The sequence below is a fragment of the Opisthorchis viverrini genome (assembly GCF_000715545.1).
Source record: "Opisthorchis viverrini unplaced genomic scaffold opera_v5_636, whole genome shotgun sequence".
NCBI lineage: Eukaryota > Metazoa > Platyhelminthes > Trematoda > Opisthorchiida > Opisthorchiidae > Opisthorchis > Opisthorchis viverrini.
The window spans coordinates 80,168-107,266 of record NW_008752304.1 but is presented as its reverse complement, the minus strand read 5'-3'; the positions used below and the strand labels follow the sequence as shown (position 1 = coordinate 107,266).

At 44.9% G+C, this 27,099-nt stretch overlaps 1 protein-coding gene across 1 annotated transcript in view; it reads left to right on the top strand.

Annotated features, from left to right (window-relative positions):
- T265_11905 (hypothetical protein) overlaps positions 1–27,099 on the top strand; it is a gene marked incomplete at both ends in the record, with an annotated part of 39,206 nt that overhangs the window by 11,499 nt on the left and 608 nt on the right. Inside the window, 4 exons of the mRNA XM_009178728.1 lie at positions 7,743–8,019; positions 17,422–17,474; positions 20,229–20,367; positions 22,039–22,634. Coding sequence (XP_009176992.1) covers positions 7,743–8,019; positions 17,422–17,474; positions 20,229–20,367; positions 22,039–22,634 — 1,065 coding nt within the window. The remainder of the gene's footprint in view (positions 1–7,742; positions 8,020–17,421; positions 17,475–20,228; positions 20,368–22,038; positions 22,635–27,099) is intronic.

Genomic DNA, 27,099 nt, shown 5'->3' with positions numbered 1-27,099 from the left:
TGTAAACGAGCGTAAGAGCTCCATTTAATGACTTGGCAACGTAGTATAAAAGTCGTTCATGTTTATACCGCTGCTGCCTGCGTTTGGGACTCCGGAACGATGCACGGCAGTCAAACGTGACACTTTCAGACAAAGCTCAGGTACGCGGTTAGTGATGCTCCCACACGAGAGCCACAGCTTTGACCATGTAGTCCTCACTTCCAGTTTGAGCAGTCGACTGCCCAATAAACTGGCCAACCCACAACCTCTAGCGCGCGGTGGTTGCGATATCGCGTACCCACTGGCGTCACCCTAAATCAAGCCTTACCCCTGCTATTCAGAGCATTTCTTTGTGTGCCGCAGGCTGTTATAACCCTGCTTTCATTGACCATATCCAAGCAGGACATTAATTTAGTCTTCCATGCTTTCATGAGGACACAGCGCGATTTGAAATCGGCCACACTTGAACCTATTTCTGTGGGGCCCTCGCGTTTCCATGATCGTGGCCTACGTGATCCTCTTAGCACGTGCCTGGAAACCCTCCAATGCACGGCTCGTAATCTATGTGGCGCTAACGTCCTTGTTCGATTGTCGCACTGGCGGACTAAAATTTGCTTGTCTATAGGCTGATGAGGTATGCGAAGGACTCTCTCGCTTCAGTTGATATTCAGATCACAGTTCATCAGGTAAAACCACGTACTAAAGACGCTCCTGTTCTAGCAGCTACCGAAAGGCGAGAAGGAAGGAAGATATAGTCAGAGGTAGTATAATCAGTTAGTTAATGTTGCATCTGGAGAAAGGGAGGCTCGGAAGCTGCGCACTGAATTGCACATTTACACAATAAGCTCATGCCACATCGGCCGTCGTGTAGTGCCATCAGCCGGCTCGCCTTACTTGCTGCGTACAACAGGGCGCGTAGGCTAAAACATGCTATTGTTGAAGCCTCCATCCTATACCTTCACTTTTTCCTCTTCTACCCTATCCCAACCAAATTTGAATACGCTCTGCGCAGGTCCCAGTACTAGGACTGATCGTTTTGCTTGCAGTGCATCACACTCAGCCGAAGCCTCTGTACCCTCAACTCCAGCAACGATCCTATTCACTTCGAAATCTGTTTTCAAACTATGAAAGACTACTAAGCTACCTTTGATATTCGCACGCTGAAGCAAACAAGACAACAGGTAGCCCTTGCTCGTACGCACTGTATGCTGCCTGTCAGAAATAAGGATACAGGACGTAAGTACTATGATTAAACCTCTGATGATGCAAAGGCCGCTGCAGCTGGATATGATGGGGTGGGTACAGTATTGAGCAACCGAGCTGAAACGTCTCTACTTGGTTGGATACCATTTGGTAGTCGTCTTTGCGTAGTTCCTTTGGCAATATCTATGAGAGAATCTCGGGAAAAGTGAGGTCCACCGCACCTTGTTTATTGTGTCTGCTTACACCCCAACTGACTAGCTCTGAATCTGCCAAATGCGGTTTCTATGACACTAGGTGCTCCTTCATAACGGACTCAAACCTCAGATATCGTGGTTGCTGGTGACATGAACGCCCAGGTAGATGGACCAAGCGCTGCTGAGTCCCTATGGGGTGATCATCTTGGACTGGACACGAGACGCACGGTCAACGGAGGTCGCCTTCTGCAGATGTGTGCCGATCACTCATTGTTTCTTTGCAGTACCGATCCTCAGAACAGCGGAAATCTCTTGGCATTGTGTAACATTGGCATTGTAGCCAACCAGCCCCGAACCCAAATCGACCACATCACCGTCATCGGTGGCGAGGGTCGACCATCGCCAGCCGCTCCTTCTGGAACGCCAGAGTAGACTCTGACCGTGCACTTGTGTGCTGATGCTTTTCATTGCGCCTTTCAGGTCTGTGCAAAATGCGCACACCTCGCTCGGCCATTGATAAGCTAGTGGATCCAGAAATCAAAAGAAAATATCAGAGCCTACCCCTCAAACTCCTGCCGGAATGTCCTATATCAGATATGATCGGCCAATTGGAAAAAAGTATCCACAGTGTTATTCAGAGCTTGAACTCCTGTTTGCGTTAAAACCCAGTCAACCTTTGAATATCTGATAAGGTCGTGGCTTTGCTAGAGATCCAGCGTCAGATTCCTCTTAATCTCAACCACAATTCCACCCTACACACTACCCGTCGCCAAGTGTAACTGAGTATCCGTGCTTGGCGGACCCGAAATGTCGAAGAACTGAAACAGGCAAAGGATACTGGAAACGTCTGGAAGTTGTTCCACCCGACTTGTCTTCGGAAGCCTCTTGTCAGCGAAATTATCAGAGGCCAGAATGGCTCTCTGATATCCAGCAAAGAAGAACCTTGGGGCCGCTGAGCACAGTGCTTCGAGCAACAACACCATTGGCCTCTTACTACCTTTAATCCGGACTGCCGGCCTTTAACAGGAAGGTAGAGTGTGAACACATAACTCTCTTCTCAGGCTCAGAAGTGTTCGAGTGTATATCTCTAGCCAAGCGTCATCGTGCTACTGGTCCTGACGACCTTCCACCTGCTCTGATCAAGGATGACAATGGGTTTTTCAGCCTTTGCCTGCCTGGCCTATTTGGTCTGTCTGGGAGAAGGAAACCGTCCCAGACAACTGGGGTGAATCGATGGCTGTGCCCATTTTCAAAAAGGGTACTCGCAGTAAATGTAGTAACCACGGTTGTTAGTTTGCCTCCTGGCTTCTGGTGTCACTAATTCGTCTTCGTCCTATGGTAGCACGCAAAACTTGATTCGTAAGAATCAAGTGCGATTTCGACCAGGTAGGGGCTGTGTTGACGGAACTTTCACACTCCGTCAGGTGTTAGAGCAACGCATGTACAGAATCTTGGTATCCCTTGACTGAGTGCGTTTGATCCTGCCGATCGATCGGTGCTGTTAGCTACCTGCTGTTGAGCTACCTGCTCAACAGGGTGTGGCCCAGAAGTTTGTAAACATAATCCGATCCCTATATTCACATACTTCTGGACAAGTGAGAGTGTATGGTGAGCTCTCGAAAAGCTTCCCTACAGAAGTGGTTCCGACAAGTATGTCTACTATGTCCGTTCTTGCTTTACTTCATCATTGGTCAAATAATGAGTTGAACGCTAGAAGATCTTCGAATCTCCGGTATTCCAACTGTTGCTGCCGAGAACCTTGTCGATTTGGATTACGCAGTCGACAGCCCCCTCATCTCTGAAGACCAGGTTGAAGCACAAGCCTTGTTGTATAGACTGTCTACCATCATACCAACTTTCGGCATTTTTTTTGCGCCTTCAAAGTGCAAAGTCGTACTTCAGTGCACGCGGTTTCTGAACGTATGCCTTGCAATTCAAGGAGGACCACTTGAGGTTGTGGAGAATTTTACGTACGTCGGTAGTTGTATTAGCCATGACGGAAGTGTGTCTGATGAAGTCAGTGCAAGAAGCTCGAAGACTCGAAACATTTTTGCTAATTCACGTCACTTATGGCATCAAAAAAGCATGTCAGTGGGTCCTAAGGGTCGCGTGTATACTGTCGCATGATTGCGAAACATGGCCTCTGGTGACAGATGACTTGAGTCGTCTTCAGTTTTTTTACTACTGATACCTCAGAAACGTTGCTGGTTTTGGATGGCGTCAGCGGATTAGTAACGAGGTGATTAGAAAACGGGCATCTGACTGTGCAGCAGGTACATTAATTGCCATCATCTGCAGTGGCTCGGTCATGTGCTACGCATACCAAAACACCGTCTACCGAGACGAGTATCGTTCTCCGTGCCTCCTTCAGAATGGCGCGGGTGGACAACGTGTGACTTGGCAAAAGGGTGGAATCAGATTAACGTGTTGTTGGTTTTGTATCCCTTCCAGGGTGGGGTCCTTGTTACCACTCCTGCACCTGGATAGAGACACTGCCAAAAACGGCAGCTGACCGATGTCAGTGGCGTTCGTGCTGTCAGCTTCTTTCCGGCTTGTCTGATTGAGCGTTTGGAGGTGTAGGCACCTCAAAATGCTTGAAATAGGCCAGCACTAGGTCCCCTCCCTCACCCACTCTTTTTCCCTTCTTTTTACTCTAGGGCTTCAAATATAATTAGACGAAATTTATGGTTATACGGCATTGAATTTTCAATGTCAACACTAATGTTGCTACCTCTGATGATGATGATGATAGGCTAATACAACCCGCCTACTTACTCCGTTTGGATCTCAGACTCTTAAATTTCACTCGGAGCGATTTTACTGGAACTGTTAGCCAACGAGCATACATCCTCACTTTATACCGTACGTTTCAGGCACCATGTCCACGAGACTGAAGGCTGTAGGCGTCAGGGGACAGTGTTCCATCACTGAAAATTCCTGTTAATACCATTGTAAGGACATAAGATGCACTGCGACAGCGCAATCCATACTGCATTATGGGCGGGAAACATGGCCTATACTCGCAGAGAATGTACGAAAGTTGTCAGCGTCTGTCCATCAGCGTCTCCCAGCGTTTTCGGGGCTGGTGGGAATATAGGCTTAGTAGTACTGAGGTACGTCAGATGGTTTCAGGGAATAACTCCCATGATCGGTTAGCTACTCACGCTTGATAGGTTATCCTGGTTAGGACGTGCACTTTGCATGCCAGAGTACCGTCGGCCTTGCGGAACTGTTTTGCCTAGTCCTGTGCTCGGTGGAGATAATCGAGAGGTGAACAGTAAGCAACGAAATGTGGAATCATAACTAGTAAATACTGTTGGGTTGAAAACTGCTGCCTTCGTGGATGGACAGTTCGGGGCTCAACTCAATCAGTGTTTACTGACATTGGTAGACGCAGCCCATTCACGCAGTCACTGGCATCCCAGCATCAAAGCTATCGCTTTCAGTGCATTGTTGTCCATTGTAATAAGCCGCATGAACTAACTGAGTATACCATCATCTCCAATCATTAGATATTTATATCCCACGCCGTTCATTCCACCGGTGACCGAAGCTGTAGCAGGTGGAACCAACACACCATTGGTACGTTTTCTAGCTGATACACTGAACTGAACTGTGGGAGAATCGTCAGGACCTCACCTTTCTGAAGAAGTCCAGGATTCTAGACACCCATCCCAGGTGTCTTGTCGCATTGGAGGGATGCTATCTTGCACTTGGTTCCTGTTGCTGGTGGCGGGCTAATGTAGATGTTCTGCTGAGGCGGGTTGGGTTATTCCTGAGAATGTGTCAAAGGAGGCTAGCTGAGTTATTCTTCAAGGTGTCCGGCTCATCGCTCACGAAGAAGTTTCTCCGAGTCAATTACTGTCCCACCGTTTTCACCGATACACTTTTGTTGATCAACTTCTGGAATCATCTGCATTAGGGCTTGTCTGTTGCCTTCAGCAGAAGCATTTTCCATCTTCTGGGTGGGCACCATCTACCAGCGTTCTTATTTTCAAGTCTCTTGATTAGCTGATGTTTGAGAATTACGTATTCACCTTCATGGTAGCTAACTGTTGCTCTGGCTTTCCCGGCATCAATAATGCCTGTTGATGTCAACGATAACCACTGTTCATTTGAGTGGGCTGGATGATTTGTGTAGACAGTCCTTAAATCTGATAGGGTTGCTTTTCTCCCTCCTTTCCATTCAGCTTCCCACCAGTCTTTGTCATCGGCGTCAATGCATTCCCAGTAGCTTTCAAACCACATCCGCTCGATGAACCTGAGTTACTGATACCCATTGAGGTTGATGGACTAAGCTGATCAGCTTTGGTTTGTGGGAAGCGAATTGATAACTAGGCCCACACGGTAGCATGATCGGTGTCCAGTTTGGTACCCCAGAAGGAACGGCAGTCTTCAGTTGAGGCTTTCCGTTGGTAATCGACGGTCAGGTGATTCAACTGCGTCCGTGACTAGCTTGCAGGTTTTGGTCTCTTTGTGCACTTTTGCTGGAAGTTCGTTCTGGTCATGAATACATTGTTCAGCATACGAATGAACGCATTGACTGGGCGTCGAATCTGCCGCCCAGCTGCGCGTTTCCTGAATTAAGTTGTCCAACTTGGCTCTGATATCAGTCACTCAGTTCTTGTTGACCGTAGTGGTCCTGACAGGTCTCAATAAAACTCCATTTTCCTCGGCTTCAGAACTGTGTTCTGTCGGGGCATATGTCGACAGGATAGCTCGACACCATTCACTGCCTCGATCCACAGTCATTTTAATTAAATCAGCCTACTATGCAGCGCAAAGAGGACTGTACTGGAATCCAATCGGGTAAAGCGCCTTCAGCCCTGGGACTAGTCCTGACTTGGGCATTGTATCACGACAGTCGGATACCCGAAGGGTGATATGTGGAACAACTGCGTTCGTCCAAAGAGGTCTGAGGTACATGACCGAAGTATTGCTTTGTATGCGTGTTTCGCGGCCACAACATACATCGACGGAAAGCGTAAGCGAAGTTCCAACAATTCGGCAGAGAATACGGACATTAAAAGCTGCCATGTGGATCAGAGCTTTTTAGTTCGTTAAAGGATTATATTGGTTTGTTTTGCTGGGCGATAATTTAGACACGGAATGAAGGTTAAAGGACAGGCAGATCGGTTGACTGCTGTACATTATTCAACGGGTTTAGATGAGTTGTGATTGATGACTGGTGAAAGAAGAGCTCCAAGAGTGACTGATTCTTGCGGCTTTCCAAGTCGGAGAAGGGGGTTGTTTGAAGTATCGCGCCTTGATCCTTTGACTCAAAAGCATGACCAACAAAGCAGTAGTCAATTGGGTTTCCTTGGGGGACCCTGACTCAATTATTCGGTCCGCTTGTCTATAAAGAACTAACCTAGCCTGAGGGCACGGATGTGTCACACACGGTGTTACTATCCATAGCAGATGCGTTTTCAGCTCCATCTGGCGCTAGGGATGTTTCAGTTGTTTTCCGACCATATTGGATAATTCACCAGCGATTACGGCCATCATTGGAGTGATCGGAGTGTGGGATCCGTTTTTCATATCCCATACTTTCTCGAGAGAATGCGACATCACGGCTTACGTAAATATAGCATGCTGGTGGACTGGAGGAAAGCGCATCGTACCTGCACACACCGGTCACAGGAAACAGTACGACTTCACCTGTAGGCTTCCTCGTATCACAGTTGCTCGTAGTCCACGGGTTCACATGCTGTTTGTTTGGCTCGTCCTCTTTGGCACCTTGTTAATCGCCGTTGCAGCCAATATCGCCCGAGGGTTTATTGCGGTACTCAATCCCGACCACCACACCAAAGTGGCAGCCTTCAATCAGGAAGAATCAGACATCACATGTCGATGCCAGTGATGAATTCAGTCATATCTACCGATCCAGCCATCCTTATTCATATATGCACTAGTCAATACGAAGGTTGTCGGTAATCTTCAACGTGCTTGCTTTGAGAAAAATATACTGGAAGTTTTGGTGCTGGTGCCAAAAGTCTTTTTTTGTGTGCACAGGATGTTTAACGGTGTGCTTTTCAATCAGTCGGATGTCTTTTGTTTATGCTGCATATTGCATATGTCGACCTATTCTTCCCTCTTCAGCGCACATAACTCCACATTCTACTAATAATCTCGGTTATGGGAGGCTTTTCTGTGCTTTCAGAAAGACGCATTTGTGGTGTTGGTGGAAGAACGTTGGACCGACCGTTGGCACTGAACCTCGCGTCAAGGATAGATCGCGATCTAGCTCGCGTTGGCGTTTTCCTATATTCAGCACATATATTTAGCAAGTGCCAGGTAGCGACTTGACTGAGTTTTGATACTCCTTCCCTTTTCCTACCTACTGCCTTGCAATCTTTGTTACAGAAGCAAGTTGCAGCCCGCACAAACAGAACCCGCCGAATAATGAAACGACGATTGCGGAGATTTATTGAACTACTCGTGGACCCGGTGCCGTCTCACTTTCCGAATTATTACACGTTCTATGTTCAGCAAATCTTGGCAGGCGCTTCAAAGGAATTGCTCTCCCTTCCGTTTCCATTGCTTCTTGAAAATGACGATTTGCTTCGATGGTCCGTTGAAGTTCTTCGAATCCGCCTCGCGAATATAATCTTTGAGAGACCTTTTGGACTTCGTACATCAGGTGAGAATCTTTTTTCGAACATCCATGTTACCGATGGTCTGAAGCCTGAGGCCTCAGTCGGTTCAGCTGCAATACAGCATCTGCCATTGTACCACCAATTTTATTTTCACATGAATCCGACACATGGAATATGAGGTCATGGGGTCGAATAGCGATTGTTCCCTAGTTCCCGTAAACCTTGTTTCTCACTTAAACGCTAACTTGTACGTTAGCGGAGCCATGTGCGTATTTGAACTTTAATATATTGTTAACGTAAAGCTCAGCTGGATCTCTTGTTTATGGTATTCTTCAACCGGATGTGTTGCACGAAGACCCCTTCATGTTTCAATTGGAGCAATTTTCAATGTATTGAAACATTATTCTTGATGTCACGTTGCTTGTAAGGTTGATTAAAAACACTCGATTCATTAGGTAGGAAAAATACTTCAATATCCTGGCGATCTTTCAGCAGCGCGTTTGGTTGCACAATACATTGAGAGACCCGGTTGAGTTTCACATTAACACTAAGGACTATTTCAAAGCCTAGTCTATCGTATAAAATAGTTGACTTACTTGAATTCAACTCTCAAGAAGCACATTGAACACAGCTACAATACTCTAGTTTAACACGTCACCCTAAGAGATAAACTGTTTCCAAGTGAACAGCGGCATAATGCTTCAGTTTTTTCGCTAGATACTTTGAAAGGGGGCGCCACCAGGAAGGGCGTGACTTCGAGAGTTCACACTGTGTGAGGGTGACTGTAGTGGCTCATATGTTCACGCAGCCGTTTTGTGACGATTCCGCGTCATACGTGTCTCTCCGGGAACAGGTATTTTTGTTCGGTAAAGATTCTCGTCCCTTCAGTAGTAGTAATGACTCAACCGTACATATGCGATAAAACCTTAACCCAACGCTTATCAAGGGTTATCCCGGTCATTGTTTCTGGCTCAATTTCATCAGTAATGTAAGAATGACGCGTTGCAGTACTTCCTCCTAATAAAGATTACCCGAACGAACTGGTCCAATACTCTCTTTTGTAGGATTGTCTATATCCATAGTTTACTATGACGACTGAGTGAGCCTTAGGCTTGATGATAAATTGTGTATTATCCCCTTTATTTAATCCCTTTTAAAATGGGAAAAAAGTAAATGCACTGATAACCTTAATGCTAAATCTCCTTGCGGATGCTTATTGCCTGAAATGCTCTGCAACTCTTCTCGTAGCCATAAAATCAATCCACTTTTACCTGTCATCCACAGTTTCACCTTCAGTGGGCCCGGTTTTCGGTCATCCTCAGATTTGTTATTATGTCAATTGGTTACCGTCATTGGTCACTTGTTACATCCTTGTGTTCAGACGCAGTCCAACAAGAAGATGACCAATTTTCGCTTCGTCATCATGTGTGCTGATGAAATGAGCTCCAGGTGGCTCAGTAATTGATTCGCGAACTTACTGAGTGGAAGATTCGTGGCTCGAACTCGATCTCTGCACTTCGACTGCTCCTCTCCAGTCTAGGGTACCCTGGCAGTATCTCAGCCCTCGTGCTTCCTTTGGGTGGCATGACAGTCAGGCACCGTAAGAGTGCTACAGCTAAACCTTGTCGATGAGCTGCATAGTCGGTGTTTGAAACTGGCAGTACGTTCTCCCACCATCAGAATAATCTATTTGTGTTTACCTTGGGGGGCCTAAGAAATAATTTGTCTTAAAGTAAGATCATTAATTTATGATGTAGCATGAACAGTTGGGATTTTCTTGGAATGGGCATCTGCATAACACTTGAGGTTCCATGACATTTGGAACGAAACAACTCACTCTGCGTCTTATAGTGCGATTCAAGGGCGCACGAACTGAAACGCACGTGATCGACGACAGCCCCTTCAAGAAACAACTAGTGAAAAGTTAACTGGCTTCACTATTGATGCAATAATCCCTAAATTAAAACTAGTCAACAGCTCAGCCGTGTTCCACGGCTTTTTTCGGCCGATCCAAATGAAGGACAGGATCACTGGTTCTTAGGAAATCGTCATCTACGCACCTGGGCTTTCCGACTACACTACTAACCACACGACGGAGCTCTCATCTTGTGATTGGGCTTACGACAGTTCTCATTGTTGACTAGAAAAACTGGTATAACCACCATTGACGTCACCCTCTTGATAGACCTCATGATTTGTTGTATTAGGCACAAAGCTCAAGACCATCCCTTTGTGAGTAGACTTTTGCTCGCCGCAGTCAGACGGAAATAAATTGGTACACCATCTACTTTCTGCATTCTCCAATTTTTGGAGAAAGATGGTCCTTGTTGAGTGGTATAAGGGCCGCAGTTGCTAAAATTTTCCGACCCCGTTTGGGAAATTTCACATTTTTACCATCGATCGAATGATAAGGTTCGAGTGCCCGACACAACAGAAATCCATTTATCGAGGAAGTCTATTTTCAGGAGGCACATAAGGCTGCTGCATACTAGGAGTGTAACCTACTTACCAAACGGCTTGTTTGTGTCCATTTTTGTGAACTTTTCTTCTCTTCTAAAAGCTCTTCAAAAACTTTTTCCTGCAACTATGTGATGGTGAAGTAGGATTCTCAACACTAGCGATGCTCATGAAGGTAATGAGCGCCTTTCTGTTCCACTACATTGGATGTCGGTTCGAGCGTGTCAAGACCCAAAAGAAATCTTTTCATGTGGCTGTGAAATCAACTTTCGTTGCAGGTTACAGTCTGTTGCAGAATCATCTGTAAAAGTAACCTTGTTACGGCTAATTAGGATTCATTCATTGTTCAATACTTTTTAAGATGTGCGGTACAATGTAGGTATGCTCTTCCCTCCGCGTTCCTTCTAAGACACGACGAACCAGTGGAAATCGGACTAACCAATAAGTTTTTTCACGTGCTAACAAAAAAGCAGTTGGTTCTGCGTCAACTTTCCAATCCAAATTGAGCTGAGCACAATGGTAGTTCTCAATCAAATTCATTTGGAGCCATGCTGAAGGGTATTGTGAGGAGTCACACCTGAAAGATTTTTCATTAGTCACCCACAACATTGTCTTTATTCGTAGACAATAACTGCCTATGAGTGATGTTAAGCCGCTCCCTGAAGAGTTCGCCCCAAGTGATCTCGTTTCACGTCCTCGATAGTATATTCCTCAAAGCAATTTAACGATACTGTTAGACCAATTGGCCTCACTCCGTCAAATGGTTCTGATTTTCTCCCGTCTTGACTGAGCTATATCAATGTCAATGGCTACATAGCCTATTGGCCTGTTACAGGAGCTGAGTACGTTGTGCACATTTCCTCAGCTGAGGCAACTGTCAAGGCCGTACTCGGTATCCAGGTGGCTGGTGATGATATTGGTGATGGTGATGGACCGACTGGTGGTCTTAGAATGAAACACGTGCATAATGGACAATGGGCGGGGGCCACACTTTATACAGATGTACAAGGATGCGGTCGCCTCAGCCCATACGCCCAACTAACCGATCGATTAACTCACACTCAGTTCACTCATTCATTCAACCCTTATACAAGAAACGACGGAACTCTCGGTAAACAGGTCCCCGTTACTATTACTCGTCAGACCAGGTAGGCTTGGGTGACGATGCGATTGGATCTATAAGTGGTATCGAAACGGCGCTGGGATTGTCTCAGTTATGTTTTCCCGAGGTTAACATTCACGAGTTAGTTCATTTTGTTCCCACCTGCAGCGAGCTTTTTGCTTATCTCCGCTGATTTCCTGTAGTTTTGCTTCAAGCGTTACAAATGGATTGTGGTAGACGCGCAGTTAACTGGTACTATTTTGGAGGAGGCAGATGCTGGAATAGCACATTAGGAAAGTATCTGTTAAGCAAAGGTCTATATAAATCTGTGGTCGTATTAGAACTGCTGTACGCTAACTCCATAGACGAGCGAAGGTTTGTGAAACCACTCACCTGAGTTTGCCACATTTGTTGGCGTCGGATGAGAATTCTTTCTCATTGCCCTCGTATCTTCATGAACCATATCCTAATGAAGCAGTCATTTTCCACTCTTAACGCTTTTCGAGCCGAAGTATTCTTCGAGTGTTCACTCGTGGGTACTCACTATGCTGACAATATAACTAACCTAAAGTGAACTTCAAATATATGCCGACAATAGCAAATAAGTTAAATAATTCAGTTAAACGTCTTGGCATGCGTTTCACGCCAGCAAAGTTTTGGGTGCTACTGCAAGACTGGGTGGAACCGAACCCGAATATTATGCTTGCAGTCGAGCTAATCAGCCGCAATCAATGAAATTTGTTGACTTCTGTTGTCGCATCTGTCCCGGTGGCGTAGTCTGCCTATGGTTTCTGTGGGTTTGAGGCGACGTCAGCCTCTGCTAAGCCAGACCTTACTCCGTTGCAGTGCGCTTCGCACTGTTATATGGCAACCGGAAACAGAAGACGGAATGATCTTCCGCTGTTCATCGACCAGTGTCTCGAGTTTGGTGGAAACATTGGACCAATAATACTGATATACGTTGAATTGTTCCCGTAGAAAAGGACTCATCCGATATCCGAGCTGATAGCATTTCGTGCATTATGCTGGCTGGATCGTGCGCTTCGAATGCGGACAGGTCAACTTTTATAAAGAACTGTTCAACCCATGGTGTGCTGAGTGGCAGCGTGCTAATGGAGGTCAGAGTGACTTGGTAGAGATGACTGAATGTTATGACCAACAGTTTTACTCACTTCGACAGAACTCATGTCCAGTGGATGCTCCCAATATGAGGCACATCAGAAATAAGGGGCACGGACAGGCCTGACTCACACGCCAGTGGTATTCATGCACCAGAACCATCTCCTTTGGCACCCAACAACCCCCTGGATCCATGTACTCGTAAAAGTGTTCCCGTAATACTACTGCAATCAGTGTCTAATTCATAGTTCAAGAGCACATGACTGCTTAACTCTGCCCACGTTTTCAACGTAAACAATACATGAAACTGTGACGGTTAGAACCAATGCACAAAGCTGCTGTTGCTGCTGCTGATGTTTGGGTTTGAATGGTTTTTACAAAACGTTGCTGTGTTCTGGGAGTTTGTCGATGGGTATCTCATAGTAAATCTTCTTTTGGCTCACTGAACGCATCTCTTACAGATGGGTTATCATTGAAGCTGACTACTGTGTTTGGTTAACTAAACTGGTAGCAGTATCAGCGTTCTTTGCATTCCCCTTTAATAGGGTTAAGCTCTCTCAGAAAGTGAAATTTGAAAGTTACGACACTGTTCAGTGGAACAGTATGAGTTGTTTAGGTTATGACAAGCCCTCAGTAGTTGCATACTGCACTTTACTTCGAGAACAAACTCATGATTGTCCCAGCTTTCATAGATTTTGCACTGGGCTGCCAAACTTGACTAAAAAAGCTAGATCCCCATTACGCTGAAACACGATACTGGGTGCCGACTGATGGTAAATTTTAACAGGGATGAGACCATCGCTTGCTTAGCAGTACTTTACTTCCGCAGTACTCGTTTGACTATCTATCCTTTCTCGTCGCGACTATTGTACTTAGCCCTTACCGAGGTAGGAGCTACTGGGATCCAGCTGCACTCACCAGTGGTATCCGGCACACACAGGTTTTGATAACATGAGGAAGGTTTGATGAAATCCGCTCCTAGAATTCTTCTGGGGGGATCTGATTGTGTGCATCGCTCGAGGCTGAGTATTGGTTACTAGGCGAACACAATAGACCGTTTTGACTGTACTTATTTCTAAACTGCATCATTGCAATGTAGTTTTTACCTCCTGTCTTCAAATCATTTTCCCTCCATCAGTCTTACGAATAGGACTGGTTGTATTTGCCCAAACAAGTACAAGTACTACTTATGGTAGATTAAATACACTTCTGTTGATATTCAACGACTGAAGACGTCAGCTTTCGGATTTCGGTAGGCGCTTGTCTTGCCTTATTTTCAAAAATTTCATTCTTTGGAACCGAAGAATTCGGAAAGAATCAGTGGCTCATTGTCATTTGACGTTGAGGATATCGTGTGTGGACGAATCCAGGATTTCTTTATCCCCCGATTAGTCATTCGAACTCCTAAGAATCTCAAGGACCAGTCCGTAATAGTGCATTTCTTCTGCTATAAACCGACGTCTGTTATCTACTAATAACAGAGTGGTAGGAAGCAAGGGTGAAAGCAACCTTTTACAGTCCAGTATGGGTTTTTCGAGTGGACAATGGTCGGAAAGTCTTTATAGGGCAGTAGAAAGTGGACTCAATCGTGGATTCATTATGGAATTTCAACTTCCCATATATAGATAGTTTGTGTATCTCTGTCAAGTAACAGCATTCCCTATTTGTCCAATTTTTAAGGTTGTAATTCAGATTGGTGGGGTACAGGTGGATCACGTCAGGAAGAGTTAAATCCGTTAGCTGCAACGTACATACATGGACATATATGTTTGGACCGGTTTATTGGAGCTATTCGTCTCTTTTCGGTTGGCATATCATTTTTTATGGTCGTTTATAGACCGGTTGCCTAGCTAATCAGCTTATGTCCTAGATGTATTACTTTCAGTGTGAATAGTTCAGTGTATTGTATCGATCATTCGACACAATGTACTTGGCGTTTTCTGATTGGCTCTCTACGAGTCGCATTGTCTGCGCGGCTACCATAGACGTGTAAATATTGTGTGAATAATTTGTACGATTTCTGTGAACAGCGGTCTCGGCCTCTCTGATCAAGGTTTGCTCNATTTTTTATGGTCGTTTATAGACCGGTTGCCTAGCTAATCAGCTTATGTCCTAGATGTATTACTTTCAGTGTGAATAGTTCAGTGTATTGTATCGATCATTCGACACAATGTACTTGGCGTTTTCTGATTGGCTCTCTACGAGTCGCATTGTCTGCGCGGCTACCATAGACGTGTAAATATTGTGTGAATAATTTGTACGATTTCTGTGAAGAGCGGCCTCGGCCTCTCTGATCAAGGTTTGCTCGCTTGAAGTTTGGGAAGACGATTTCCACCAACCAGAGCATACTGTACTTCACTCGACGAGGAGCCATACTCCTATTAGAAAGTTGATAGGGAGTTAGTTAGAGCAGTTATTGTTTTTTCACAAGTGTTCACTTGAGTAGTTCTCCATGTTTTTCTGATGAACGTTTCTCTTCCTCACCCTCACACATCATACCAATCACTATTCAAAGCAACTGTACCAAATCAGTGTCCCGTTATTGTATTTTCCTGTTTGCCTGAGAGTGACTGTGGAAGGAGATCGAGGTGGGTTTTAGTCTGTAAATCACTCTCCATCCGTGAATTAGTACCTGTTACTCCGTAAGCCCCGAACAATCTTGTGGCTCTTATACCTGCGGAGTTTTATGACAATCGTTTGTCCAAAGACTTATTGAACATAAAGTCTGCACCATGCAAAGGCTTTTTTTGCTGTTTAATAACCTTCATGTTCTTTTACATTGTATAAGTTTATTTGAGGCTGAAATTACTAAGCTCCCCATAATACCAAGGAAATGAAATTTCTGTTTGTTTCGGCCGCTGGTGACGACCGACGTTTATTTTTCCTTGGTCCGCATGTGTATAATTAATCGGCTTGATCTCTAAAAGCAACTGCTGTCTCTCTGAATAAAAATAATAAAAAAATAAATAGTCCAGCTGTAGCACCCTTTTGGTGCCTAGCTGTCATGCCACACGAAGGAGGCACGAGGGCTGGGATACTGCCAGGTCGCCCAAGCCTAGACAGGGGAAATCGAGTGACAGAGGTCGGGTTTGAACCACTGACCTTCCGGTCAGTAAATTCGCGCTCTAACCAGTTAGTCCATCCCGCCCCCTCTGAATACGTAATTTGAGAAGAGAAATATCGATTACTCGTAGCGCTCGTAAACATTGCTTCTTTAGGCAGTTAGTAGTGCTACAGCCATAAAGTTATTGCTATCAACGATTTCTCTTAACACACTTTCTTAGAACGCGAACGACGCAACATAATACAGCACCACTCTACTTGTCGATTCCAGTGTACCCTGTTAGCTTCCGATGTACTATGCCCTATATAGTAGACGATCAGAGATGTAGCCAGGGTATTTGTCACACGATTGTTAACTGCGAGGGCAACATTACCGATAACTGTCAGTTTTGTGAAAAAACCAAACGATGACAATAATGACGAAGTGATGGCGTCCTACGGCTGATCTCTCATTTTTCGGCGTTAGTTTTTGTTACTACACGCGCTAGTTCTTTTCTACTCAAGTGACCAAGTGCGATTCATTTTTTAGTTCACTCATTGTTTGCATCTTAATCAAAAGCGCCAGATTGTCATCTCCGTCGAATGGGTCCCGTTAAGCTTTCTGCCTGTTTTCTTGGTGAAGCAGTCGAGTGTTCAGTAGAGATCGGTCGCTGCTCAGCTGAACACGCGTGTATTAATTGGAACGGTGTTCACAGGAGAATCAGTTGATTAGACCGTTTATGGTATGCCTCAGGTAAATGTGCTCTACGACGACCAACGCTTCTCCCATTTGGAACAATATTCCAGAGGTGGAATAAAGTTGATCAACCCTCTTGGACACCTCACTTCTTGGGTACTGAAACCAGTGGCAGGGCTTTTCAAAAACCTTATAGTTAATTTCACATCGATAGGAGTTTTTTTTCGGCATAGAAGTGTTTGAATTAGGTTAGACTTCCACAAGGGTTGTTGCGGCCCCCACCATTCGTGGACTGTCAGGAGTATCCTTAAGGAGTATCTCATAATTACCAACCGTGGGCTTTGAATGTTATCTAGTAAGCGGATACTTTAGGCCTTTTCGTCATTTTGGGGACCAACCTGATGAATATGGTAGGATTGGTGTTCAAATTTCAGGAGTGGGAACGCCAGGTATTCTAACAGCACCATATTCACCTGGTGCAACGCTTAATGCGTTACCTTTCCAGAACCCATGACCTGGTAGTTGTCAGGCCCTCCCTCGGAACAATTACCTGATTATCTACAAGCGGTTAGAATTCTAACCAATTTCCACTCATTGGATAACTCAGGGATATCGCTTGACTAAGTGAGGTTGATGGCCCTGTGGTCCATGTTGCACCTGAACATCAGGCCACCGACCCTGTCGCCTCCATTTAATTAGTTCTTTCTGATCAATACTGAAGCCCTCTCCCTCCGAGACCGCTTACGTCCGCTTTCTACTTCTTTTTGGCGTTGTGGGACCCTAGGCAATTCACCGAACCGAATAGTATTCAATTTTACTTGTCAATGACTGTCCTTTGATATCCCACTGAACCACTATAACGAGTTGGCCGGTCTGGAGCCATTCGTGAGTGATATGACTTTTGAGTACGAATGGATGCTAACTCCATTGCACACTGCGTTCCACTGGAAATCATGTGGTCTTTTTATGATTCTGTTGTTTGATTGAGTGCAGTACAGTAAAAAGTCTTGTTTGCTTTTTCTATTTCAGATCCTGATTCAATTCCTCCGCAAGGTCTCGCTGTCATCCATAGTTTGGGAACAGTAAGTTGACCGTTGCATGCGTGCACATTACCAAGCCCGGTCGAAACTTACGAAACCACAATAAGTCTGTTGCTTAACACTTCTCTGATACGCTTTCCAAAAGCCAAGTTGATTAGGAATGGTCTTTACAGGGATATCTACGAGAGACAACAGCCACCGAGTGTCAAATGCCGCCCTAAGTATCTTCAAAACTGTGTAAATTTTTATTGCTCGTTATGACAGGTTGAGTTGGATTCTATCCACTGTTGAATGTTTTCGGGACTACTTCAGATTGATGGTAGTGTGAGGAGATTTTGCAGTTCCAATGGATATTTCGTTTTGTAATTGAAGTCAGTCTATATTGCAAAGGTGTTTCACCTTTATTGGGAATCATCTCACGAAACTCCAAAGTCTCGAACTCATGACCTCCCGGTTGGTAGTTTGAACATTTGACCGTTCGACCACAAGCGGCTGATCAACAGGGTGATTGCCTCGCACGTAGGCAGGATATTTTCAGGAGTTCTACGTGTCGTTCCACACCCTTACGCGCCAAATCATTGCGTCTATACTCGGGGTTGAAAAGTCACCTACAGTCGGCTCACAATGCTGAACTGCCGTACATCTCTATTCTACCATGTGCTGATGACGTCGCCTCGATCGGTGACGAAGCGTTACTCGGCCTAACGGCCGGGCTGACTGATTGCGATTGTTCCACAAATCGGAATTCACTCCGGTTGCAATACGATCACATCTGGTCATATGTCTACAGGAGGATGTATTTTGCCCACACACTAGTATTCGATACTGATTCGGTCTCCTTTGTGCCCACATGACACTGAGAAATAACACTTTTGCACCTGCATTGTGGGAGATAATGTAGTTTTGTTGTCTAGACAGCAACGGTAAAAGTAAACAAAATGCAGTTGGCTGCATGCTAGATAAGAGGTAATTTCTTCGATGGAACTGAGAAAAGCACTTCTGGAACGAAATGTAACCGCAATAGTATGTGTAGCAACGATTCGTGATGTGCTAACATCAATATTATTACATTCGTCTGTGAGTTTCACTGCGATTCAAATCGAAATAATGAACTCAACGAATGTATATCCTCCCTGCATTTCCGACATGTTTGGAATACGGCTTCAGAGATTAGGAAGGGTACTTCTCTCCTGTGAATTTTTCTTTTTGAAGGAATGTGTAACCTAAACCGTAAAGATGGAGTGAGAAGTTATCGCAGTTAGTCACTGTCGTTTGGACAGTCGTCTTCCTGTCCTGGCGTATTGATTCCGGTGAGTCCACACCAAAGGGAGTACTGAACCAAAAGAGTGCTACAGCGGGACAATTACTGTTCATTAGTTTCAGTAAATTCTGGCCGTACTGGTAAGAGGAGAAGCGCCGTCGAGTGCACAGTTGTTTATTGATAAACACGAACTAAGTGGTTACAAGCTTTCATACACTAAATTAGGGACTTAATTTGCACGGAGTTTTAGAAATACCAACATCCTTCTGAGCCTTCCCTGACGTTGTCTGAATATTACTCAGTGACAAACAAACACTGTAAAACGATTCAAGAAATTCGAAATCAGCCTTCTGTCAGATGCAGAGACGACGACTTATACTACTTGATCGGATACTACTGGGACGTTTCGGCAGTATTACACGCTATTACACCAGTGGTAATGGCCGAATTCGAAGCTGGCGTAACTCACCAAATCGTTTTTTCCACAATGACCCTAATTACCGCAATTTTCGATCAGTTCAAGATATCAATATTTATCTACCCAAATCAAATATACAGTTCTTCCATTGGATAAGCCACCCTTATGGGTTTAACCTAGTCGCCCCGCTCTGAGAGACGAGTGACATTCTACAATCGAGGTACGCCTCAAACAGACGTGTACTCTGATTACTGTGGTAGTCATATAGTGGATGTAATTAGCCTGATAGACTAAAATTATTAAATGTGATATTGACAGGACGTAGTTTTGCCTTGCTATAGACTATCACAGAGCAAGGAGAACGAGGCAAATTACCATGATTGAATTAGGCAGCTCTACACGGTTGACTTGAACCATTTTCACAACTCCACCTTTGTGCTTGTTCTGGGAATCAGTACCTTACTCCTGATAACGAGCTAATGAGACAAGTGTATTCCAAGTCTGTACATTCCTCTAATTAACTCAGAAATATAAGTGCGCTCTTCTCTCACACTGCTTCAAATACTACTGTCAGTGGTTATCCGCGTCACGTACGAATAAGCGTTAACTTGCCAATTGCGTAGAATAAGTTTCCAGCCTTTATCAGGGTACCAAATACAACTCCCTGTTGAAATGGGAATTAAGTGGGGTTTTCAAAAGTATATGAACAATAATAAAAGCCCGTAATCCTAAAAAAGTGGTGTTCTGCATATAGATTTTTCGATCACTCCTGACTTCGTTGACTCATCTCGGGGTTCGGTGATCTGCAGTTGAATAGGATCTGGCTGGGTGGGGAAGTGTATAATGAACGAAGCAGCCTCGCCCAAACTTTTCGATCACATGACCCATTTAAGGTTAGGATGTTTAACAAGGCGAGTTGATAAGACTTCGACGTCTGCTGAGGCAAGTTCCCCCGTTTTGATGTCTGCATTACTGCACACGACAATTGGATGTTTGCTGTTGATTGACCTGCACCGCGTGGGGTGCGACTAACTGTATTCTCGTTTGCCCAGGTTCCTCTTGCTGCTTCACTGCGTTGCCTACATCCATCCTTTTTTATCCGCCTTTCTCGTTTTAGTTTGTTGCTGCATTGATAGAAGCGAAAATCCGCCACATCACCGAAGCCAGCTTGCAACCGATTCACTATACTCACGAAAGAATCTTGGAGGTTATCACAGTCTTCAAATCTATTTGCAAGGAACTGGAACGGAATCATGGTAATTTTTACCGCTGTCACCAAATGATGTATTTTAACTATACTGTTAAGTGTAAGATTTCCCGATACTAGCGCATGATTTGCCTGAAGTGATGACATGCGACACATCTCACAGGTAGTGCTAATGCACACCAGCTGTCACACGCCAGGAACTTCAACTGATAGAATGGGGACACTAGATTAGGTATGTGGGATTCCAGATTTTGCGCTGTTACTTCCCTTCAGACAATGTTGCGCTTGTGCTACCCTGTCGAACGCCGCTGAGGTGCAGTTAGAGCAACCGGTCTCCTGTGGGTGACTGTCTTTCCGCTAGCTGTTCTCCTACAAGATGCCGTTAGTTTTAAAATCAGTTATTCTGAGTTAACCTATTTTCCAATGTTACCACGCCTTTCCTACTTATATCTCCAGTTTTCATGACTATCGCTACAGATGGATAACTCATGTTCTGATTGCGAAACACTGACAAGTCCGACTGGAAACTGTAATTAGCCAAAATCAGCCATCCAACAATTATAAAGCCAACCGGGCTTATCAAAAACTGATCAGTTAGAAACAGATGCGAAGCACGTTTCTAAGCGGCGTTTATTCCTGCCACCTATCAGGCTGTCTAGTTCGCGACTGCCTAAACCGTTTCAAAAAATTTTGCATATGTTATTTCAATTGTTTAGTTCGACAAATCACCCTACAAGCCCGTCGTTGTGTCGATGGATGTTGAGTGGAGCTCGCCCGATGAATCCTTCTAGCATGTTTCATATAATTTGGTGAGCCAACAGCTACTTGACTGTGTTTATTTTACGGGGGTCTAATGCTGACTCGGAACATTGACAAAAATGTGGGTCAAACGCGTTTTCATTAATGACACGCAGAACTGCTAATCCGAAGCAAACACCTACACACCCCTGTCGTCCAACGGATTTCTCCAGTTTGTTTCGCAGTTCGTCCCGATACCAGCCACAGTCATCATTGGTGATTACAAACAATGATTGCTTCGATATCACAGTACTCAGGTCCGTGTGATTCGTAGTTATACATGGGTTGATTTGTGAATCAACTTTGAGCGCACATTCTGCTGCGGTGGACGCAGGCTGTATGAATGTTATGGAAACTCGATGTGGGTTAAAAGTTTCCACATCGACTCCGGACAAACGACCGGAGATGACAGACAGTGTAATCTGGTGGGTCCCCGTGAAGTGTAACTGATCTTACATGACGTTTCTGTTTGAAAAACGCGGCTGGAGGAGCAGGGAGAAATTTCCTCAGTTTTTGCCGACATACAGACTGGAACTCGTTCTCTAAGTCTCAATATGAACTTTATGGGATCTCCCAAAAGCGATCATTACAGAGCGTGAGTGATGCAGAGTGGTAGAGTGGTTTTTGTGCAAGGTTTTCGAGCTATTTGGTGTTTCACTGTAATCCGTTTTCGCACTTTAAAGTCAAATATCTATGCGAAATGTAGTCTTAGTTTGAGGAACGTTTACAAAATTATAGAGAAAGTAAATTTCGGCTATAGGTAACCCTCATCCTTTCCATAGCCAAGCTAATGTCGAGATATGAGTGCCGAACTGGTGAACCGACTACGCGGGATTCACCCTCAAAAACCCTGGTTTTTGCACTTGCATACCGTCCTCATTTTATGTCCTCTTCTGACTGTGTTTTCTTCCTTCTGGCTCAGACCCGGTATTCGTTCGTGCTGTCGCGGAGGATCTCGAGAAATTATATGAAGAATACAGGAATACGGGAAAGCGGATCGTCACAGATCTGGTTGGTGTTTCTGTGGACGGCATCACTGACATTCGCATAGCATCGCGGATGTCGGTTGGAAAACCTTGGCCATGGTTGTTCACTCCAGACTCGGTAACTTCACTACGTATTGGTCTGCAGCTCATCAGGCACCGTTTATTCCTGCTGAATCAATTCATGAAAGCCACAGAAAAAGTTCACAAAATACGTGGTGCGGAGTCATCCTTTGAACGGCACCTCAAACAGTTGCTGTCAGATATGACCTCCAAAGTTCTCGTGGTTCGCAGTGTGGATGAGAAGGTGGACGCGAGCGAATCCGCTGACGATGAGGATGCAGAAGAAGAAAATGACGAGGAAACACATCCGTCGAGTTCTGCACCCGCGCGCCGCAAATCCACAAGTGACATGATGCAACAGCTGGTATCAATGATAAACAAAGTCCTCAGCCACGTGCCTTCCGACCAGGCCCAGGATCTGGAGGTTTATGAAGCAGGCAACTTTAACGGTGTGAAAACATTTTACATCGTGGTAAGTCTTGGTTTTACTTCATTACGGCATTCCAACTAACTGAGACCCGAGCAGGTATGGGTGGCTCTTCTGATGCGTAGAACGGGTCTTTTGTCTGACGGTAAACGATTCCCGTCACTTTTCGAACCAGCGACCATGTACGCAAGAACTGTGTTCCGACCTACCACTGCGTTTGGCCGGTCTTAGCGCGAGCTAAAACGGTGATTTGAAATCTAGAACTTGACTGAATGAATCGGCCATACTACCCAGAGGAAGTGTGACGACTTACTTAGTATCAGATTACGCAAGCGTAGACAAGGGCAGTCTTAGATTCAAGGACGGACTTGAATCAAGAATCTTTCACCTTGAAGCTCGTGCCTTAGTTCCCAAGCATATGTGACAGCACCAACATAATCATCCTTAGTCATGGGTTATTAACACATCAGCCTCGTATGTGACCTGACCTAGCATGTCTAAAATTGACTGTTGGACATTCAGGTTGCTAGGTCAATTGACGTAATGCATAAAGCGCCGTGCTGTCTATGAGTCGGATGGCGTACGAGCGCACGTGTGATGAAGCGGTCGACTAATGGAAACGGAACAGAGTAAGTGGCACGGCGGCATCAGTGTGACAAGTCCTTGCATTCATATGCATTTCACCATTGCTAGGCATCCATGGTAGGTTTACACGGCTAATGATAATAAGCAAACAGCTTGCTTTTGTCTGTAATTTCTTGTGACCGGACTCCCTCATTTTTACATCGTTTACTTGGTCTTTATGACTGACTGGAATAAGCCAGCCATATAGTCCGAATTGATTTTTATCTCGATAACCCAGCAGCTATGGTGACACCGGCTATTCCCCAAAACCGATGGCTCGACAGCTTCTAAATCCCGAGCTCGGATGAAGTAATCCCTTACAGACAGACTCCCCGGAGAGTGTCAGGAAATCCATTCTCTGGAAGGTTACGCGATCTCAACAAATTTATTATTCTACGCCTAGGTATCCCATGAACGCGCACATCTGATTGCAAATGAGTTCACTCAGGTAGACGCCAATTGATGCTACCCCTTTTTGAGACACAGGCGGTTTTTACACTCGAACTTGACACCAGCCAACACAGTCCCTGGAACTACCAGCATAGGAGTGCTTGAATGGCCAGAGCCTCCTGACAGCCTATCATCTGGCCGCATTGTGCGAAGTGCCTCATGTCTTGGGGAAAGTAGCACTGGACCAGATACCAACGAACGTGTTCTCAACCGAGAATTCTAAAACACACTGAATACAACTATATCGTTCGATAATTCTCCATGACTGAATTGCTTTGGTAGATGCAATGGTTCGTTACACGAACTTCCCTGGCTGGACCAAGGAAACCAATCCCCATTAGGTTTACCGCATAAAGGAAGAGACTCAAATACTGTGACTAGGTGTACGTAGTTTATCAGGGCAACTGATCTACAGTGACAGCATCCGAACGGTCCAGGAAGCATAATTGATCAAGAAGCTTATCCTTCTTACTCTGTGACCAATTGTTCCTAACACTAAGGCTAATCAGGTGGGTGAGACACCAGACTTCTCTCGTTTACTTATAACTATTTGGTACATCATGCAGATTGTCTGACTGAGTGTTGTAGGTATATGACCCTCGGTTTTGGTGGTAGGCTGGCGCTAGGTCTCTCGCGTTATTCCGTTTTCTTCTCGTGGTGAAGCTGTTGTTGCCATGGTTGATTGGTGCGTTCAAATTGTCAAATGTATTCCTGTGTAATTCTCCAGTTATCGATTTTCCATTATCAGTTCTCCAATTCAATCCGAGGACGATCGATTGGACGTGTATTCGTGTCACACCGGTCACATTTAGCAGTTACTTGGGATTCGTAGCATTAACCGGAAGTAATTGCGGAACAACTTGAAAGTCCGTTTTTTACAGCACTATATGTTAGTAGCAAGCTCTAAATGAATGTTAGCCAAATACACTCTTTTGCAAACAAATTTGATTTTGCGAGAGACTCACCCGGAACGCAGCTGAATCATTTACGATGTAGTTAAGCATCAGCTGGGTTCCAGGTGAGTCCAAATTTGTTTGCAAATTGGTGTATTTCGCTAATTTCTGCAATTTGGGCTCAAGTAGAACATAAAGTTGACGGAAACTCGGATACTGCGCCTACATGATGAGTCCCAAGAGGGGTGAAAGCGGTCGTGGGCTGTCGAAAAATTTTCAACAACCTTATGAGTAGTGTGGTACGTTGGTCAGTGTTGGGAACGCAAAATTGAGTTTTATGCACGTAAGCAGAGAAAAACTAAGCAGATTCACATTCCCCATTTCGCTTAAATGCTTCGTTAGTGCTCTTTGAGCAGTTGATGGATTCACTCGCTCCATAAATGGAAGAAACGCTACTATTAAAGCCGGTAGGAAGTCCGCTTCATTCCGAGACTGAAGAAAGAACACTAGTAGGTATTTTCCACTTTTAGGTAAGTAATAATTGAGACTGAGTTCTTGCCACCTGACTTTGTCCTGTATACAAGGAACGCAGTGATCTTTTTGTGACTTCTGGATCAGAATTACTCTACTAAGCCAGCCCGAGGGATCGTGTGAATGCAGACAATGCCTGACAGACCCCATGAAGTAGTGACGAAACAATACTTCCAGCAGATTTATGAAGGTATATCAGAAATGTTTTGGTACCCCAATCAAACTTATCTCCTGTTCCAAGTGAAGCTCTCATTGTGCTCAATGATTGAAACTGGGATTTTCTTGTCCGCTTCATAGTGAAACTCTGTATGTTATACTGGCAAACAGCGATTTCCACCAAAACATCAAGTATTGGTGACATACTGGGGGAACAGCATCTAGTGTTGTACGAAATCTGTGGTATTCCTGTGCACCGAAACACTTCGTGCATTTCACCAAAGTGGAATCGGTCTTTGATATCCGTGCTAGTAAATTTTTTCCGCATTCTAATTACAGGTTTGAGAATTTCGGGATTTGTCACAGGCAGAGCGAGTAGGGAAGTTGTTTAACAACCACTAGTTGATTATATCCATTTTTCTTTAATGCATTTCGGCGAGCAGTTCTAGCACATCTTCGGTGGGTCTGTGTGCCCCGGAGAAAAAAAGTTTGGTAGCCGGCTACTTCTCCGAAGGGTTAGAACTGACGAAATACACGTTTTCCATACTATGTAGTTTTCATAAGCAGACAGACCGGTAAAGCATACGTGTACCGGATGTCTAACTGTGGGAGGCACTACCGACTTCCCTATGAATATTAAAGCAGAGTAGACAGGTGTCTTAGAGAAACACACGTCCTTTGGAATGGAAGTGTTGAGATAAGTGGGGATAACTTTGAAAACTCTTTTTAGAATTCGGCCATAGTCCTACTGAAATATGGGACGCAATGGAACCAAACCCTTTCACTGCAGTTAAGACAAATATAATTGAACCTCCGCCCCAACCTTCGTGGACTGGAAAAAGGCGGTGTCATTTCCCAAATTAGGAAATCCAGTGCGATTTATGGTGCTGTGGCACCGGAGTGACAAGTCTCAGTCAATGGTAATGTGATCCGTGCCGATGTATGAATCAGAGGCTCAGTGGGTACGTGCAGAAGAACCTTGTAGCCTACAAGATAATTACTAAGCTCGGCGAACGGATCAATGGCCACCTGATCAACCACCAGTAAGCGCATCAATGTTTCGGCGCTGAGAAATGCCATTTTGTTACCACAAGTAGTCATACTGATGGATGTGGTGCAAAACTTCGAACTTGACCGGACAACCACACGGCCTTAACTGCTTTTTTTTAATCGCGGGAGGCTTTTCAAGCGTCTAGGACTGTCAAGAGAATGATTGCAATAGGCGTTCGCGGCTGTTTGATCGTTCCGTCGAAGGATACTCGAGATTTTACTCCCCTGTAGCAGAAAACCTGGGAAAAAACTCGTTCTATTCAGTGACGCAGGGGACGCACTATTAGGGCGACAGTGGAGCTTTCATTCTTTTATTGGTTCCAAAAGTTACCACGCGAACACCCAGTCAGACGGCTACGTTTGCCCCATTGCTTTGGCAATGCAAACCGCGGAAATTCATTACAAGTGGTCTGTAACATTCCGTGCGCATTCTATAATGAGATGTGAGCGGTGGACCAGTCAGAACACATACGTGGAGGCAGAACGAATCCAGCGTGCATGCGTGAGTAGTTTTTCGTCTATGCCCGTACTCCCGTTGCTGACTACACTCGGATCAGACGAACTCATTTGGGTGAAACACGTGACTGTAGGCTTTTCTGAATGCGAGAGCTCCACTACCCAGGAGCATTTACGGATATCTTCCCACGATGAAACTAGTTTTACCGAAGTAAATGTGTTCGAAGCGCGAAAGATAATTGTGATCATTACAAGAGCGCATGCTTCCTAGTTTGAAGTCTATGCGAATAGCAGATTAGAGCATACATACTGCTAGTGATATTATATATATATATACATATATATATATA